The 18,811-nt window shown below is 45.1% G+C and overlaps 1 protein-coding gene across 1 annotated transcript; it reads right to left on the reverse strand.

Moving 5' to 3' along the window:
- Nucleotides 1-1,814: 1,814 nt before the first annotated feature.
- LOC137886483 (lysyl oxidase homolog 4-like) lies at nt 1,815-18,681 on the reverse strand. The gene is made up of 14 exons (XM_068728955.1): nt 18,414-18,681; nt 17,671-18,326; nt 16,864-17,075; nt 10,408-10,446; nt 10,093-10,300; nt 9,676-9,856; nt 8,264-8,418; nt 8,013-8,180; nt 7,463-7,625; nt 6,724-6,967; nt 5,198-5,313; nt 4,701-4,837; nt 2,077-2,188; nt 1,815-1,984 (listed from the first exon to the last, which is right to left on the reverse strand). The coding sequence occupies exons 1-14, from the start codon at nt 18,679-18,681 to the stop codon at nt 1,914-1,916; spliced, it is 2,730 nt and encodes a 909-aa protein (XP_068585056.1). The 3' UTR covers nt 1,815-1,913.
- Nucleotides 18,682-18,811: the final 130 nt, after the last annotated feature.

Genomic DNA, 18,811 nt, shown 5'->3' on the forward strand with positions numbered 1-18,811 from the left:
GAGTTTGATGAGCATAAGAACACAGAACTCTCTGAACTTTGTATTATCATGTGATTTTAATTTGTCCTTTTACAGGTTATAGAAAGTGATAATATTCTACTCCGTCTCATAAAAGGGAAGAAACCAAACCAAAGGAAGTGACATATTTAAAGTGTATGTAATGTGACGATGGGCAGCTGTGAGTTTCCACAGTGCATGTGTTCATCAGTGGGAGTGAGGTTGGAAACAACCATAAACTACGGTTAGTTCAGGCTCCCTGGGAAAAGATGTGAAACTCAGCTTTTTACTGTAGATCAAAGGAGTCTACATGCTGTTGTCATCAGACTATCACATGTGCATGAAGCGCTGTATAATGTTGTCATTTATCTTTCCTATATAGTCATTGAAATAAGGGAATCTATTTCAGCGAGTTAGCATATTCCCCAAATCTTCTGCAGACGCTGTAACATTAACCATTGTCTTTGTTCTGCATGAGAGAACTCTGCAGTCAAATAACCATGTCTGAAATAACCAGAGTTTGTCAACCTGACATTTATTCTTTTACTACCGTTACCAAGTCCTGTTAGAGGCGTAACGCCGTGGTACGACCACATCTCATCTGATGTTACCGATGCTATACAGGTGAAAAAGAAACACGTGGAAATATTTGTCATATATAAAATCAACAATACAAAACAGCCACAAAGGGACAAGTTTCAACTCAAAGTACATTAAAATGTTTGCATAAATTAGAGACCTAAATAACAATATTCCAGAGAAGTAATATAAAACTGTACATGACAATACATTTGCAATACATTACAATATTTATTCCAATAAGGCAAAAATAGCACCATGAAATAAAAATATTCTCATTCAAACCAAAAAGCACACAGTTGTAACAGTGAATACTGCTTTAGTAATGTGAACAGTGAAGCACAGTAAAGTACAGAGTGTGTTACCGGGTTGATATCGCGGTCGAGTACTGTGAAAGTAAAGCATGTACAGAGTCTGTTACTGTGGTTGATATCACGGTCAAGTACTGTCAAAGTAAAGCATGCACAGAGTGTGTTACTGTGGTTGATATCACGGTCAAGTACTGTCAAAGTAAAGCATGTACAGAGTCTGTTACTGTGGTTGATATCACGGTCAAGTACTGTCAAAGTAAAGCATGCACAGAGTGTGTTACTGTGGTTGATATCACGGTCGAGTACTGTGAAAGTAAAGCATGTACAGAGTCTGTTACCGGGTTGATATCACGGTCGAGTACTGTCAAAGTAAAGCATGTACAGAGTCTGTTACTGTGGTTGATATCATGGTCAAGTACTGTCAAAGTAAAGCATGTACAGAGTCTGTTACCGGGTTGATATCACGGTCGAGTACTGTCAAAGTAAAGCATGTACAGAGTCTGTTACCGGGTTGATATAACGGTCGAGTACTGTCAAAGTAAAGCATGTACAGAGTCTGTTACCGGGTTGATATCACGGTCGAGTACTGTCAAAGTAAAGCATGTGTTGTTCTCTTGTGCCTTCATGTCATTACTGTATTAACTGTGGTTAAGCTTTGATCAAGGGAATTCAATTTGTGAAAAAATTCAAGACGCATTTGTTAAATAACTACTCTACGTGTTATCACGGTGACATGATGCTTGTGACGGCCAACTGGTCCTTTTCTACTTCCTACATTTCTCCTTTAATCTCTTTGACATTCTAACAGGAACAGTCAGTGCTGATGACAATCGCTCACAGGATCCTAATTAGTCAATTTTGCATGAAGTGTCTCCCATACATCCCAGTTTCCCACCCACCTCCCTCTGACCCTCATCTCTCTATTTACTGGCATGTCATTGTCATTCAACCTCCTCCCCCTGACACGTCGCGGTGCGGTGAGGAGTTGTACGGTCGTTCTGTTCTTAAATCTGTGTGTTCCTTAATTCACAGGAAGTTGTTGGAGATCTGACGTTGGTGGTCGAACAAGTCCTCCGCCTCGGCGCTGTAAGCATCACCTGATGAAAACAGACAAAGAAGAGAGGTGGAATACAGAGCGACAAGTAAGGGAAACAATAAGATGTGCACTGAGCCAGTCTTCACACTGTACCTGCATGGCATCCGAACATGTAAACTCGTTCTCCATCGTACTTGCACCGACAGCGCATCACGTTGTTCTGGAAATCAGACTCAGCCATGTCTAAGGACGGGTTGACCTCCACCTGTAGATGAAAACAGACAAGAGATAAGATGATAAATATATATATTATATATATATATATATATATATATATATATATATATATATTATATATATATATATATATATATATTATATATATATTTATTTATATATGCAGATAAGATGCTGCAAGATTCAAGTCAGTCATCCGCCTCACAGTTGAGTGCAGTACCTTTCTGATCAGACAGGGTGTATTAAAGCACAACATGCAAATCCTGCTAATTATAATAAGTATAATGAGTATAATGACATGTATCCCTACTCTAGTGACATTCTTTTGCTATTGAAATAAGAGGTGCTGTCCACCACATTTCCATTGAAACGCTTGCAGCTCTGCGTCCAGGCAATTGAACCACTCACACGAGCAGTGAGTAGATGGGCCCATGCATTGTATTATCCTGTACGCAGACGATGTTTTGTTATATTTGTTGAAAGTCTCCTTTAAACATAAAGGCAAACATTTGACCTTCCCTTAATGAAGTTAGCTTAGCTTAGCATTAAGATTGGAAGCGGGGGGACGCCTGGATATGGCCAAAGATTGAAAAGCCTTCCTGTAGACACCTCTAGAGCTCATGAGGTACAAACACCTCATGAGCTTTAGAGGCGTATTAAGACCCTTAATATTCGTGGATTAAGGGTAAACACAAAGTTGTTGTTTTGTTATGTGTAGGACTAGTTCTTGGCTAGGAGCCTTGAGTCTTTGCCGGTTGCTTGACAAAGTACCTTTCTGTCTAAGTCTAGATCAGGATCACTTTTAGGAAAGGAACAAGTGACAAACACTTTACTTCAGACTTAGGAAACAACCGGCCTTCCACGAGGCCGACTGAGAAGCCGCACAATTATTGTTCTCTCCTTCCTATATGGCTCATGATGTATAAATTATGGGTTCAAGTGATGCATGACATCACTTTCCACTGTTATCTCCACGCAGGGAAACGGGCCAGAGATGCAGATGACAGTTTTGGGTTTGGATTCCAGCAGCAGTCTATCATTAGGCTGCAGCCATGGTTGGTTGCCATGGTTGGTTGTTTCCTCCCTGTCTGCCTGCGTGCCATATATATATATAAGAACAGCACACAAATGAACTTTCCTGATGCACACATCAAACAGATAACCCGACCACATATTCAACAAAGCAACCGTTTCATTTTTTACATACAGTATACACATTTAACGGTTGTAATTATATTTACAGGCAAAGATTTAAGATGTAAAATATTCATAATTATGATACTTTTCAATTTCATTGCAGCCAAATTTGGTGTCAAGAACTTCATAAATTTTTAATAATGCATGTAGAGAGCAGCCAGTGACTTCAGCACATATTTTATAGTCCCGATGTAAAACAGCATCTTTACTGGGTGGCACTTGATGCCCTTTTAAAAGCTGCAGTAATAATGTGAAACAAAGGGCCCGCAGCCACTTTTACAGAACAATGAAAGGTCGTCACCGTCATGTAAAATACTGTGAGGTTGTGCAGTTGATTTTTAAATGACGGAGCAATCAGGAGCAATCAAGCTGAGGTGACTCATTGGTTTAAATGTATGAACTAAAAATGGCTGCCACCCTGCGATACACCCAGCTGCATGAAAGACGAGTGAGCATCTGCGCCCCCCCCGACGTCTCTCACGTCTTACACAAGTTTATGAGCAGCTGCACTACTGTTGAGCCACAATCCGGACCACAGAGTGCATCTCTGCTCCATGACATGGTTTTATCTCTCAAGACGTGGCTCGTCACGCGTGTACAGACGGACCACTCCTGCACATAGTTTACATGCAGTCTGCACACACACACACACACACACACACACACACACACACACACACACACACACACACACACACACACACACACACACACACACACACATGCAGGTCACACGTCAACATCTTGATTCTTTTGTAAACTGTAAACATCATCATCAAAAATAGAAGAAATGACAGAGAAGGAGGAAAGATGAGTAGGTCACCACGACAGACTGGAAGTCTAAAAAACAGACGGACATTTTGATAAACTCCTCTTTCAAAGTAAACCAGCTCTGAATAAATGTAAAGTGCTGACGGAGCTGTTCCACTGCCAATACGCCTGCACTTTCTAAAAGGGTGGACTAATAGCAGGTCTACGTTCTATATAAATCCAGACTAAATTCGCTTTCCTTAAATACGCACACACCCTGAAAACTACATACATACTGTACACCTGAATGGCTCACCAGCCGCGAGGCATTTAGCTCAAATTATAGTCTTTTATCTCAGCTTTTATCTCTTCAGATGTTGAAACACCGACTCTGTTCTGCTTCTCTTCTCGCTCTCATGCCTGATCCAAGAGGTTGTGTAAGCTGCTGAAATTAAGTGATTTCACCATGAAGATTGAAAGGTGGATTATTTTTTTTTCTCAACATTTTTATTGGATGTAAAAAAAGTCCCAATTAACTGCTGAGCGGAACTTTAGAAGATGTTTTTGGAGTTGTAATAAACTAGCTTCCTGACCTGGAAGATGTATTCACCGGGGCGTATGTCTGTAATGTCGATCCACTGGCAGTCAATGTCGTGGCGGTAGGTGTCCCAGCAGCCAACTGAGATACCCTGCTGCCCCATGTTATAGCAGGCGTACCGTTTATGGATACCTAGTAGAAAGAAACAGGTGGAAACACATGAGGAGAAGACTATGATGTGCAAATCTTCATTGCTGTCAGTTGCTGTGGATTTTCATTTTGACCACCAGCCTAAGAAATGATTTAAAAACCTTTCAAATGAATAGAAAAGATCCTCAAATGCATAAAGCTGTCTATATAATGATAATAATCTGGGCTTCATGAAGCCTCTGATCTCACAGCCTGCTGCTGGCTTTGAATGCTCATTACAGGATTTCAGCTTTGCTCTTCTATATGTTCTTGATTCTCTCGTTTGTCACGATTCTGCTCTCATTTCTCGGTTTTCCCTCAATAAACAGACTCATGCAACATTAATCTGTAAGCATGTCTCACCTTCAGGGCAGTAGGTGTCCTCCAGACAGAAGCTGGCCTTGTGACCCTCAGCCACCTTGGTCCCGTTGAGAGTCAGCAGGTCGTAGTGGGTGAACACCTCGATGCTGTGGTAGTGCCTGAGAATGGGACCAGGGTGACGTGACTATTATGACTAAAGTATGAGAGTTTACATCATGAAGTATGAGAGTTTACATCATGAAGTATGAGAGTTTACATCATGAAGTATGAGAGTTTACATCACCTGAAGTATGAGAGTTTACATCATGAAGTATGAGAGTTTACATCACCTGAAGTATGAGAGTTTACATCATGTGAAGTATGAGAGTTTACATCATGAAGTATGAGAGTTTACATCATGAAGTATGAGAGTTTACATCACCTGAAGTATGAGAGTTTACATCACCTGAAGTATGAGAGTTTACATCATGTGAAGTATGAGAGTTTACATCATGAAGTATGAGAGTTTACATCATGAAGTATGAGAGTTTACATCACCTGAAGTGTGAGAGTTTACATCATGAAGTATGAGAGTTTACATCACCTGAAGTATGAGAGTTTACATCATGTGAAGTATGAGAGTTTACATCATGAAGTATGAGAGTTTACATCATGAAGTATGAGAGTTTACATCATGTGAAGTATGAGAGTTTACATCATGAAGTATGAGAGTTTACATCATGTGAAGTATGAGAGTTTACATCATGAAGTATGAGAGTTTACATCATGAAGTATGAGAGTTTACATCATGAAGTATCAGAGTTTACATCATGAAGTATGAGAGTTTACATCATGAAGTATCAGAGTTTACATCATGAAGTATGAGAGTTTACATCATGAAGTATGAGAGTTTACATCATGAAGTATCAGAGTTTACATCATGAAGTATGAGAGTTTACATCATGAAGTATGAGAGTTTACATCATCCTGTGAGGTTGTGTGGGCGGTGAGAGATCAGTCTGGTGTCGCTCTTTCTCTCATTACGGAACCATTCCCAGAACAGACTGCACCAGAAGTCAAACCATGTGTTTTCTGGTTGGGAGGCAGTGTTGGGTTGCGGCTGGGAGACACCGAGCTGTGCCTCTCGTTTTGGGACACGGAACCACAACCGCTGAGATAAGAGCTGTAACGACTGGGCGACCAGTGGGGAGGATGTTTATTGTAAACCTCATTCTGGAGCATAAAAGATTGTGTTTATTGTGTTAAATAGCAGACGTTTATATGTGTTTGGTTATTTATAGATCACATTCAAATATCACTTCACTGTGATTCCATTTCACTCGCCAAGTCTGACATTTATCTTTTGCTGCAGTCATTACGTTCTCTGACCTCTGGTGGCAACAGCAGTTTCTTAAAATGCTTCTTTGTGTCTCGTGTCACCTCATAATGACGCTCCGGTGCCGTGGAGCAGATCATGCAGCTTTTCATTTCCAACCAAACCAAAGTAAAATGAGCGGCTTGTTGCTTCAAATGAGAACCTGAAGCTGAGTGACTTCGGGTTACGCCCGCCCCCCCCCCTCCAGTCTTACCTGTGACACTGGTGCCAGGTCCAGCTCTCTCTGGTGGCTCGGGGTCGGAAGTCGGCACGGCCCATGTTCATGATTCGGGAGGAGAAGCGCAGCAGGCGGCGGTGTCCGTAGGGCCAGTTCATCCTCGCGGCAGAGGAGGAAAGGCAGTTCTCCTCATTAGCACAGGTCAGCAGGTGGAGGGGTCGGTCCTCCAGGTAGGCCGTCTCCTGGACGAGCTGAGCATCCAGGACAAGGTCAGGAGCAGCTGCAGGGTTAGGGTGAAGAGTTCAATCAGAAGAGAATCATTTTAGCATTACTGTTGAATCAAGGCGGACAGTTAAAAAAGTGTCTGTTTTATTCCAAGCATTCTTCTTCTTTTTCAAAACCTGAGGCTTATATTACCCAAAAGGCAACTCTAATGTAGCAGCTAATGTAGCAGCTAATGTAGCCTCAAGCAGAGCGGAGCAGCAGGCTACAGAGCTCTGGTTGAGTGTATTTCTGTCACACTCCACACTCCCAGAGTTGTTAGTTTCAAACTTGTAGTCTTCAGTCTTCAGCCCACGCTGACTCAAGAGCTATAAATTGAGGCAAGTTATCAAATTTCTGGAGCCACAAAAGTATTTTTTTCACACAGCAGTGGTACTCCCCAAGACTGATGTGTAAAATATGCGGAGTTCCCTTTAAACAAACTATTTGTATGTATCTGTGTATATGTGTGTATATATACATGTATCTGTGTGGTTGCTGGTTTTGGACTCACTTTCGACACACGTGACTCCTGCAGCCCTGCCTTCTCCTCCTCTGGGACAGTAGACGTTGGTGTTTCTGCGACACTGCTGGATCGACATCTCAGTGCCGATGCAGTGAGTTCCACTCAGAACCACCTGACCAGCGTCTGAAGAACCAGGCCAGTACCAGGTCTCCTGCACGGAGACACGAGGAGAGAATGTGTTAAACACTTCTACATGTGAAAAATATCTGTGCTGTAGTTTTAAATCTCCCGTTAAAGTTCCCAGCAACCCCTCAACACACACTCACGCTGCCCTCTCCGTGCACAGCTCTATTTCAGTCTATTTGCTCTGTGAATTTCTCCCGATTTCTCTTCACCTCACTTTCCCTCTTTTATTTTCGTTGCGCTGGAAGTGGACGTTTTAGAAGCCTGTAATTACCTCAGGCCTGTAATAACACAGCACAGGCTCACAAACAGCAGGAGGATGAGTGTGAGGGGAACGTAGCAGAACACGGAACAAAAGCTGAAGGCGAGAGAGGAGAGTTTGAAGCAAAAAGCTTCTTCCTGTTCCGTCGTTTACCTGATGAGCTGTTGAAGCGAAGCCCAAGCCGAGCTGTCGACAGACCACCATGGCCTCGTTGATGCCCCAGTTCTCACTGCAGATGGAGCCCCATCGTCTCACCCCTTCGACCTCAGTCAGCACCTCCACGCGGCCCTCTGATGGCTCCCTGCCTCCTGCCAGACGCACCTACAGGTGATGGAAGAAGAGCGTGTGTTAGTGTCAGTCCGTGAACACTGCCGTGTGTGTGTTGGCGTTTATGCCTTTCTCACCGTGGCCTGCATGCCGGTGTTGGGCACGTTGCAGCGGACCGCGACATCCTGGTTGTGCTTGAAGGTGTAAAGCGGCACCGGTCTGTAGGTACAGTCTGTAAGCGACTTCTCTCTGCCGGTACACTGCACACTGTTCATGTGGATGGGTCCGGTACCTACCGGAGCGCACACACACACACACACACACACACACACACACACACACACACACACACACACACACACACACACACACACACACACACGTTACAGAAAGGAACCTGAGGGCTCTACAGCCCAGACACGATCGGGACCTCTGGTGTGGCTCTCTGTCTAGATTACTGTACCGTGCAGCACACTGCACAGCAGCCACGCTTTAGAGACCAAAATAGAAACCAAAAATGGAAGAAAATCTTTGAACACATCTCTGTTGGCGTAGGTGTGTGAGGCCGAGGCTGAAGCCTATAATTTGGCCTTAAATAGCTAATGATGTCATCAGGTCTTGCTTCAATTTGCTCTCTTTTCAAATACGTAATATGTTCACACAATTATGGCTCCATTCTGACATTTCACCATTTCTCAGACATAACTGCACCAGAGCACCTACTTTATGAAAGGAACACTCAAATGAGTTTCCATGAATTACTTCATTAAGTGCAGTGGAGAGAAGGAAATGCACCCACTATTATAGGCCATGGTATTAATGTTATAATAATAATATACCATGCTCTGTGCTCGTTTGGGCAGAAAGATAATGGAAGGAAAAGAACAATAACTGAGTGTGTGAAAGTCTATTTCTTATGAAAATGTTTGACTGTATTATTGCTGCACCATTTAAAGGCTGTATTCTCATGCCCACAACATAAGCAGTGCCAGAGTAATCAGGGCCTCTGTGAATGTTTGGCTCGGTGCTGATTGCCTGACATCCTGGTTTCAAAGCGGCGCTAACTTCTCACATACAAAGGCTTTATTTTGACATCAACACACGCCATTGTGTCGGTCGCTGGAGCCTCCTCGCATAGTTTACGCTGGTGTAATTGGTCGTGGGTAGAGTTCCTCAACAATCAGCTTCTGCGATGGAAGCAGAAGTCGGCTGTAAACATTTTCTCCGGGTTTATTTGTTTGATCGGAGCCCGGGGTTCTTGGAGCGCTGCGTTTAGCAGCAGACATTTAGGCTGAGATGTGTTTAGTCTGAAGATCACTGAACTCAACCATCACGGTGAGCTGATCCAAAGCCGGTACCACTCAAGACATAAGGGGTCATCGGGTCTGTAGCTGGGTCTCTTACCGATTTTATGAATGAAGAATAATCTGCTCATATCGGACAAGATGATCCCACCGTGACCTCATAGGCTCGGTGAGTAGATGCATCACTGGAAAGCACCAGAAAGGATTTAAAGTGCACTTCATGTACACTGCGTGTCCCGTCTTACCCTGTCCCAGCTGAGCCTTGGTGAGCGCCTCTTTGGCCGTCCCAAAGCCCAGCTCTCTGCAGACCACGCTGGCTGCAGCGACGTCCCAGAGGTGGTCACACACAGAGCCCCACTTCCCCTCCTTCAGCACCTCAACGCGGCCCTCCCCGAGCCGGGGCCCCGCCTTCAGACGCACGACGGGCTGCAAGGAGAAAGAGTTCAGGTACAGCATAGAAGAATTAAAAGTGGAAGCCCTGACTGGATCTGGATTCTTATAGATACATGTTTTAGATTTAACAGTTACATTTAAAAATGCATCTAATATATAAATAAATAATACAAAAAAAAACTTTGGACAGAGCCATGCTACTGTTAGCCTTTTCCTCCTGCTTCCAGTATTTATGCTAAGATAAGCTAACTAAACTATATTTCACTGACCGGCACGGCGGGCGGTGCCGGGGCTCTGCCATATCGGGTGAACTGGTATCCAGGGACACAGCGGACCACGGCGTGCATGCCGTCACGGCACGGGACATTGCTCCTGGGGAGGGACAGCTGGGCCTGGCACTGGGCCAGAGAGACCTCCACCCCCTGACACTGCACCTTCTCCACCCAGTAGGCCTTCTTACTGACCTGTGTCCTCAGCCTGGGGGGAGTGGAGGAGGAGAAGACATGAGAGGTATATTTGTCATTTGTCACATCAATGATCTTCCAAGCTATGAAGTTACATCCTTTAAGAAGCAGATGCTTTACCTTGCAGACGGATCAGCTATCTTAGAGTCCCACAGTTTCCTGAAAGACAGAGACTCTGGAGTTACAGCTGTGCATCTTTACATCCAGTAGACTAAACAAGCAGCTGTCCTATACAGTGTGCTCCTGTACCCGGTCTCATCTCTCCTCCTTTACATGCCGACTCTTACATCCTGTCCATCAAACCTTGAACAAACAAACTGAGAGCTCTGACGGAGACAACATGCTGAGGGCGTGTGTCTCTGGATAAACACAGCGCTCCTTTAAGTGACAGGGAGGCAGAGAGAGAGACGGACATTTATCACATAACTCCCTGTTTTCCTTTCTTTCGTCTCAAACCACCACCTTGTTGTCATGACTTTTTTAGATCTTCCATCTCAACAGTCGTGGGTATTTCTGGCTCAGTGTTTGTCTATATGTCTACAGTAGACGTCTGGTTTGGGGCAAACTAAAAATACGAGTAAGCCACTATACATTAATCCCTTTCAAGAAGCCTTATTGAGATCTGCCAAACCCAACAGGGGCTTCTAGACTGTGTCTAGTTTCATGGATGTTAGCTTACCTTAAGCTAGAGTCAAGTTCTAAAGGGAAGCAGTGTGTACACAAAACGAGGCCCTACGCCTGCACACACATGCACTGTGCTGAGACCCAAAACTAGAATTCAATAAAAAGAATGATTCACAAACCAGGCAGAGTCTGGGAAGTGTCCCTCTGTGACACACACACACACACACACACACACACACACACACACATATATTAACCAGAGTGACCACAGACAGGTGCAGCGTGACTGACGCCCTTCATGAATGTGCCTGAATTAAATGAGTCACAGCACCAAGAATAGACGGGAGCAGAGTTTACTGTACAACCAGATTCATGATGCAATTAAATATTGGGCAATCTAAAAGGGGATATGTTTCCTCTCCAGGAGAACCCCAGTATTCCAGTAATCCACGGTTTATTATGCACAGTACCAATATGAGATGAGAAACGTGTTTGAGGAAAACCCACAATAGAAACCTAGAGCCAAGCAAGCTACTGTATGGAACAACAGGTGTGTCTCTCTAGCTGCCTGATGCTCCACTAGGGTTCTCCAGCGTGGCGCTGGACCGGTGAAGCAGATAAACCAGAGCAACTCTCTGCTGCTGGTTAAAGAAAGGTTGACGAGAGCAGCGAGAGTCAACCTAAAAAGTAACAAAACATGTCCGGTAGGCCTGAGGGCAACTGCAGAGATGAGTAGAAATGATTGGAAAAGATGTTTTTTATAATTAGATGTATATATATATGTATGTATACACAGATGTATATATGTATGTATACACAGATGTATATATGTATGTATACATACAGATGTATATATGTATACATCTGTATGTATACATACAGATGTATATATGTATACATACATATATACAGATCTGGAAGACAGGAAGATATTGTACATTTTACTGGAGTTTACTGCAGCTCGGAGTATCTCTCTTTATTTCTGTTCTTTACTGGGTTCCTTACTTCTTCTGTTCTTTACTGGGTTCCTTACTTCTTCTGTTCTTTACTGGGTTCCTTACTTCTTCTGTTCTTTACTGGGTTCCTTACTTCTTCTGTTCTTTACTGGGTTCCTTCTTTCTTCTGTTCTTTACTGGGTTCCTTACTTCTTCTGTTCTTTACTGGGTTCCTTCTTTCTTCTGTTCTTTACTGGGTTCCTTCTTTCTTCTGTTCTTTACTGGGTTCCTTACTTCTTCTGTTCTTTACTGGGTTCCTTCCTTCTTCTGTTCTTTCTCTCCTTACTCTGCTTCTTTTCTTTTCTCTCTCTCGTTCTTTTTTTTAATAACTTCCTTTCTTCCTTCTTCCTATCGCCCTCCCCTTCTCCTTGTCTGATCTGAACACATGCACATCCCTAACACTGGAGATACCTCCACTGCAAGGAAACAAGACTCATACAAGAATATTTCTAAATAACACAATGGATCTAGAAGCACATCATTCTGCTGATGTTGATGAGAAGTGGTAGAACTTTGGTTTCTTTGTGCTTTTTAAAGAGGTGCATGTATGTGTATGATGGTGTATATTTGTTTGAGTCTATCTGCTTGTGTGAGTGTCTGTATGTTTCATAACTGGGTAGTAAATCAAGATGAGAGAGACACTGTGAGGGGGTGTGTGTTCAGGGGGAGGAGGGGGAGGAGGGGGAGAGAGAGCGCTGCCCATATAATTGCCTGCTCTGCTCGGCAGTGTCTGCTGTGCGGTTGAGCAGTAGCATGTTGGTTCACACACACCAGACATGGAAATATGCGCGTATGTATCAACTTTCCCGGCCTTGCCTCTGTAAAAACAAAGCTCTTTAAACCCCGGCGTTGTTACTTAACGGTGTGAGTGCATGCTGGGAAACGAGGAGCGAGTGATGTAAGTCTCCGTGAACCGGGCAACTTTTACGAGTGTCGCCCAACTTCACAGGACAAGGAAAAGCACGTCCGTTTGGTTTTCACTCAGAGACTTCAGTTGTTCGAGCTGAAAGCTCTTTGTCAGGTTGGAGCCGAGTCGAGGCTCTTCTTACTCTTATGAGGAGATCTAACAGAAGGGACGTGAACGCAGCATTGAGCCTCAGGCACAACAAACAGGTTGGGACCGCAGCGCTGCTGAACTCTTTAACCGAGAAGACTCTCGATGCCAGCTTTTTTATTATATAATAATATATAACTCTGACCACACAATACCATAAGCCGCGCTGGAGAGAGGATCTGACTGTCAGATAACCAGTTATTATACTGCAAAGCCGCCTAAGTGGAACAATTGACTCCCTCAGGTTGCCACACTGACTCCACAGCAGCCTCGAGACTCCATGGAACAAAAAGTCAAAGGGGTCATAATGATGCACTTTCCATGAAATGTGGGTTTCAGCATAATTGCCACAAAGGCATAAAGAGTCTCTAAAACGAAGAGATAACGGAGGAGGGGAGAAGGAGCGGGGGTTAAAGTAAATTAGAAGAGCTGAAGTTTCTGTGGATGTGATGAAACCAGGGAGCAGGAAAACGGATTTGGCGTTTGCTTTTTGTAAGCACAGCAAAGTGGGGGAGTATTTAAGCAGCTGTAAACATGTGCTGTACAACTTAACAGGCAGAGACAAAGGCAGGCACACCAAAAAACAACAACCACATGGGCAGAGAGGGAAGTGCTGACACAGCAGGTTCAGTCAACAGAATGTTCTTCTGGATCTCTCAGATCATAATTACAGCTGTTCCAGTGGACACACACCACAGCCAGCACAGTGGGCAGCACCACTAAGATCTGACTGTTATCATGCATGGATCGATATAGAAGAAAGTCCACAGCCATGACAGCAGCTCTGTGAGGCTGTACTTAAACCAAGACACTGGACAAATTGACCTGATGATGGCGCTAGATGAAAAGTGAAGGGCTTATTGAACTTATTACTGAGGGGGACATGGTTTTCTGTACCAAATTTCATTGCAATTATCCAGTAGTTATTGAGGCATTTCATGCCAAAACAGAAATAACACCCTCATGGTGGCGCTAAAGAAAAGGCCAGGGGATCACCAAAGTTATTGCAATACAGCGTCTGTGAACCATAAATGTCTGCACCAAATTTCGAGCCTGTCCGTCCAGGAGATGTTGAGATGTTCCACCGGATAACAGAAGACTTTCACCTGCTGGTCAGGGATCACTGGAGTTATTAGGGTTGATCCTCTGGGCGAATGACCACGAATGACTGTATCAAATTTCATTGGCAATCCATCCAATAGTTGTTAAGACAAAAAAAAAGTAAACGAAAGAGTAAAAGTCTGGAAATCACCAAGTGGGCTTCATCCTCTGAGGATCAGGAATGTCTGCACCGAACGTTATGGCTGGCTCTCCACCCAATGTGTGTGGAGGTATCTCATCCTGGAGCAAAGGGGTAGTCAGGCGGACCAGCCCTCCCTACAACCATGCTGCTAAGTAGATCATTATGAATCCCACTGCATGGCAGCACCGCCCTGTGTATAGGTTGAGGCAGAGACGATTGGTTGAGGGTAATCATGGACCTTGAGTAATTAGGATCAAGATGGCTCATTGGTAGGGTTAGGATTAGGGTAAGGGTTAGCTCATTGGTAGGGTTAGGTTTGGGTTAGGGTTAGCTCATTGGTAGGGTTAGGATTAGGGTAAGGGTTAGCTCATTGGTAGGGTTAGGTTTGGGTTAGGGTTAGCTCATTGGTAGGGTTAGGATTAGGGTAAGGGTTAGCTCATTGGTAGGGTTAGGTTTGGGTTAGGGTTAGCTCATTGGTAGGGTTAGGGTTAGGGTAAGGGTTAGCTCATTGGTAGGGTTAGGATTAGGGTAAGGGTTAGCTCATTGGTAGGGTTAGGTTTGGGTTAGGGTTAGCTCATTGGTAGGGTTAGGATTAGGGTAAGGGTTAGCTCATTGGTAGGGTTAGGATTAGGGTAAGGGTTAGCTCATTGGTAGGGTTAGGGTTAGCTCATTGGTAAGGGCAGGACCTGAACTAATCCGGTTACCAGCACCTCTGTGAGCATGTAAACCTGGTCCATCCCAGCACTTGAATGCTATGCAGGGCGCTGGGATTCATAATAACGGCTATAATATGTCACAATTTCTACCTCAGGAAACATTTCCAAAAGGACAGTTGCCAACATAACTCTGCTTCAAAATACAAGGACATGTGGCACCAGACGCCAATGATCCACTTTGATGGAAAACTTTCTCTCCATCTCAGATGTTTACCGTCGGACAAAAATGGCCGCTCCATTCGTCTCCCACGGAGCTGGTGGAGGTTGACAAAAAACAAATATTCTCTGACCTTGTCCAGTCTTTACTCAAGCTGCTGCACAGAAATCCAATGTTCCTCCAGACATCTCTGAGGACTCTTTCTGTGTTGTTGTCCACATTAACATTAGCTTTAGAAGGTTAGCATGGTGCAAAACCAGCTAACCGCCATCTTGGACTTGGAAGCTATAATTGCTCAAATGGAACTCAGAGGTTTAGCTTTTCTCACATCGCTGCATCTAATGCGCAGCGCTGTGAAGAAGCCCTGAAGAGATAAGAGGCTATGAGAGAGAGGGATTCATTGCTGGGCTGTGGTGAACAGGGCAGCCTGAGCGGAGCAGTGCAGGACACAAGGGGTAATTATTGACGACATGGAGAGACAGATGGTGCAGGGCAGGCCAGCGGTCAGTACACTCACCCTGTTAGCCAAGCCATAAAAAGACCTCTGTGGGCAGACAGTCGGACACACAGAGGGTTGTGTTTGCATGTGCACAAGTGTTTGTTTGTGTGTGTGTGTGTGTGTGTGTGTGTGTGTATTTGCGTATTTATTTGTGTGCACACATGGATTTTGGACATAGTTTATGTAAGGTCTTGTAAGATGCTGTGCGACGAGGGTGGAGGAGGGATGTGTTAGCATGTGTGTGTAGACGAGGTGTTGGGGTTTTTCTATGGTGTGTGTGTGTGTGTGTGTGAGGGCTCTGAAGGTTTGTGTAGGTGCTAAAGTGTGTATTTATGGCTAAAGTTAGACAGATGTGCTGGACTTATAGAGACAGATTCAGCATAACAACCTGACATTGAGCAAATGATGTGTGTTTACACAAGTTGTATTTTGTACACATACAACAAAGACAAGCTGGAGTCCTAATGTACATCTGAAAGTACACTACCTAGTAAATATGTGTACGAACGGGAGAACGTGGATATCTATTAAAGCCACTACATTAAGTCAGACCTGCATGTATAAATTCATGTGTAAAGGAACACATTACTATATGGTCTGGTCTCCACCGGTGGCTTGCTTCTCTTTGTTCACCAGCTAGCTGCTGGCTGTGTCTGTCTGCTGTTTGTAGCTGAGTAGTTCATGTACAGTGTTTTTAGATGACATTGATGGAAACACAGAGCTCAAACCTGCTCAGTGATGTGTGTACTTTAGTGGAATATAAGTGAGTCCTCAGACGTTCAGACATGCCACTCTGCTTTACACAGTGCTGCTGCACAGCTTTCAGGGGTTTCTTAATTATATGAGATTAGAAACCATGTAAGGGAGGATTCTTGTAAAGACACGCCATGATGATGATGATGATCTCGTAGTCTGGATTTGACATTAATAACATACTCTCTGAGACTATTTTAAATGTCTGCGTAGAGGCCCACTCAGCCGATGGGGCAGACAGACCTGGTGGAGGCCGGGCTCGGCTAACACCACAGTGGACAGCCGGGCCAAGTGTGGTTGTGCCAACGACAGCAGTTGTGGTTAACCTCTACTACAGGGGGGATGGAACAGCAATCCAGGCATGGGGCCGCCTAATTCATGAAGGGATGTGTAGTCCACCGCACTTTTCCATCCCTTTAACAACCACACACACACACACACACACACACACACACACACACACACACACACACACACACACACACACACACACACACTTTCTCTGTCACACTGCCGTGTCCATTGTCACACTCACCTGTAGGCGTTTTGGTCGAACACTTCTGCAGCAGGGAATCCTAACATGCCACAGACGACACGGCTGCTGCTCAGATCCCAGCCCCGGTTACACACATGACGCCACCTCCCAGCATGCTTCACTTCCAGCACTCCTTCCGTCACGAGGCCGCCATGGTTGCCGGACAGCACGGGCCGTAGACGAGCCTCCTCTAAGTGAACCCTGTCAGACCCCTGCAATGTTTAAGGTGATTAATACTTGAGTGCTTCATCCTGAGTGATAGAAATGGATCTTTGTCACGCACACTAAACACATGACTTCATCTCGGCTCAAACCACACCTTGTTTAACTAAATATCTGCCAGCAGCACACAATTTAGAGAAGAATAACACGACACGATGAAATGCTATGTCTCTAATCATCCACACTACATACAGGCAGCAGGAAGGAAGCTAACAGGAAACAGAGAGATTGTTTAATGTGTATGGATTCATGTCATGATGATTACAAAAGGGTGAAGAAAGTGTAAACTCTGCAAGTTGAAAAGACAGAAAGACAAACACAAGCGATAACTGTCTTGCAATTTCCTCTGGTTTTGAATTTCTTGCACGTTTGAAGAAAGGGGCTGTTGAGCTTCTGGTGGTTGAGTCCTAAACTTAAGGCTGCAAAAGAGCTGGATCTGGAGAAGGTCTGGTTTTAGGTTTGTCTCTAATTATACATGTCCACTGGCCTGTGGCTCCACAAATTACATTTATGTATGGGAGTCTGAATGAATGTAGACTGGGCTGCTTCTTTGCAGTGTGCTAGAAGGTGTCTGTTTGTTTGTACCTGTGTGTAGTGCACATCAGTTTCCAGTCCAACCTCTGGATGAACAGGCTCTGGTTCCACATGGTTCCCGCTGAGCTGCTGATGCCTGTCACTCCTCCGCTCAGACTGGGGTTGGGACTGCCTGTCGGTCTGTCCCTCTGCCTCTCGTCTCATGGCTTGTGGACCGTTTCTCGCCGCGTCCTGTCTCTGCCTGTAGGCTGCGCCGTTGACCAGACGCGAAGGCAGCTGGTGCCCTTGTGGCAGTGCCGGGCTCGTCTGTGAGCTTGCTCTGGAACCGCCTCGACTCCTTTGCGAGATCCGGATCTCGTGGCCGTTCTCTTGCGGCGAGATGATGCTGCGACGGGGAGATGTTGGGTTGCGATGGAGGGCGATCTCGTGGCCTCTTGCAGAAGATGAGGGGGTTTGGGCTGGGGGAGGCACAGGCTGTGGCTGCTGTGGTGGTGGGTTTCTCTGTCTTTGCTGGCTTGGCTGGCGCCTGGAGGATGAAGGAGTCTCCTGCACGGAGACAGCGGGTGAACCTGGTCTCCTCTCTGGACTGCAGATGACCCCCAGGTCCTCAGCGTGAGTGCAGTCATTGATTCCCCAACCATTGGAGCGACAGTCTGCGATAGAGGGCTCTGAGCCCATGCAGCGCACATTGTCCAACCAGATCAAACCTAACATCAAGAAAGGGCAGTAAGTCATTGAATCCAAAGAAATAACAGCGTGAGTGTTCAAAGCTTCATGCCACTGGCTGGACATACCTTCCCCCTCACCAAACTTGGCACTGTGCGCCCAGGTCAAGCCGCGTTGGAAGCCCATCTGTCGGCACACCACGTTGGCCAAGTTGAGATCCACCTCGTCGTCACACACTGTGCCCCACGCGCCATTGTAGAACACCTCCACACGTCCCTCGCTTGCATTGCGCCGGCCTACGCCTGCCAGGCGCACAAGCATCTCCTGGGCAGACAGCGGAGGGGGGTAGAGGAGAAGCAGGAGGAGGAGTGTGGACAAGGTGCTGAGGCACAGCATCCTGGAGGGGAACAAGTAGAAGAGAAGAGAAGAGAAGGGCCGAGGAACGGAAACGTCAGCGGCGTGACATTAGGTAAAGAGAAGTGAAACAGTCGGCCTGCAGAAACCAGTGAGAGGTCCATGTGAAGCA

Source organism: Cebidichthys violaceus, unplaced genomic scaffold (genome assembly GCF_023349555.1).
Source record: "Cebidichthys violaceus isolate CVI_PGR_0920_01 unplaced genomic scaffold, fCebVio1.0.p SCAF_44, whole genome shotgun sequence".
In the NCBI taxonomy this organism is placed as follows: Eukaryota; Metazoa; Chordata; class Actinopteri; order Perciformes; family Stichaeidae; genus Cebidichthys; species Cebidichthys violaceus.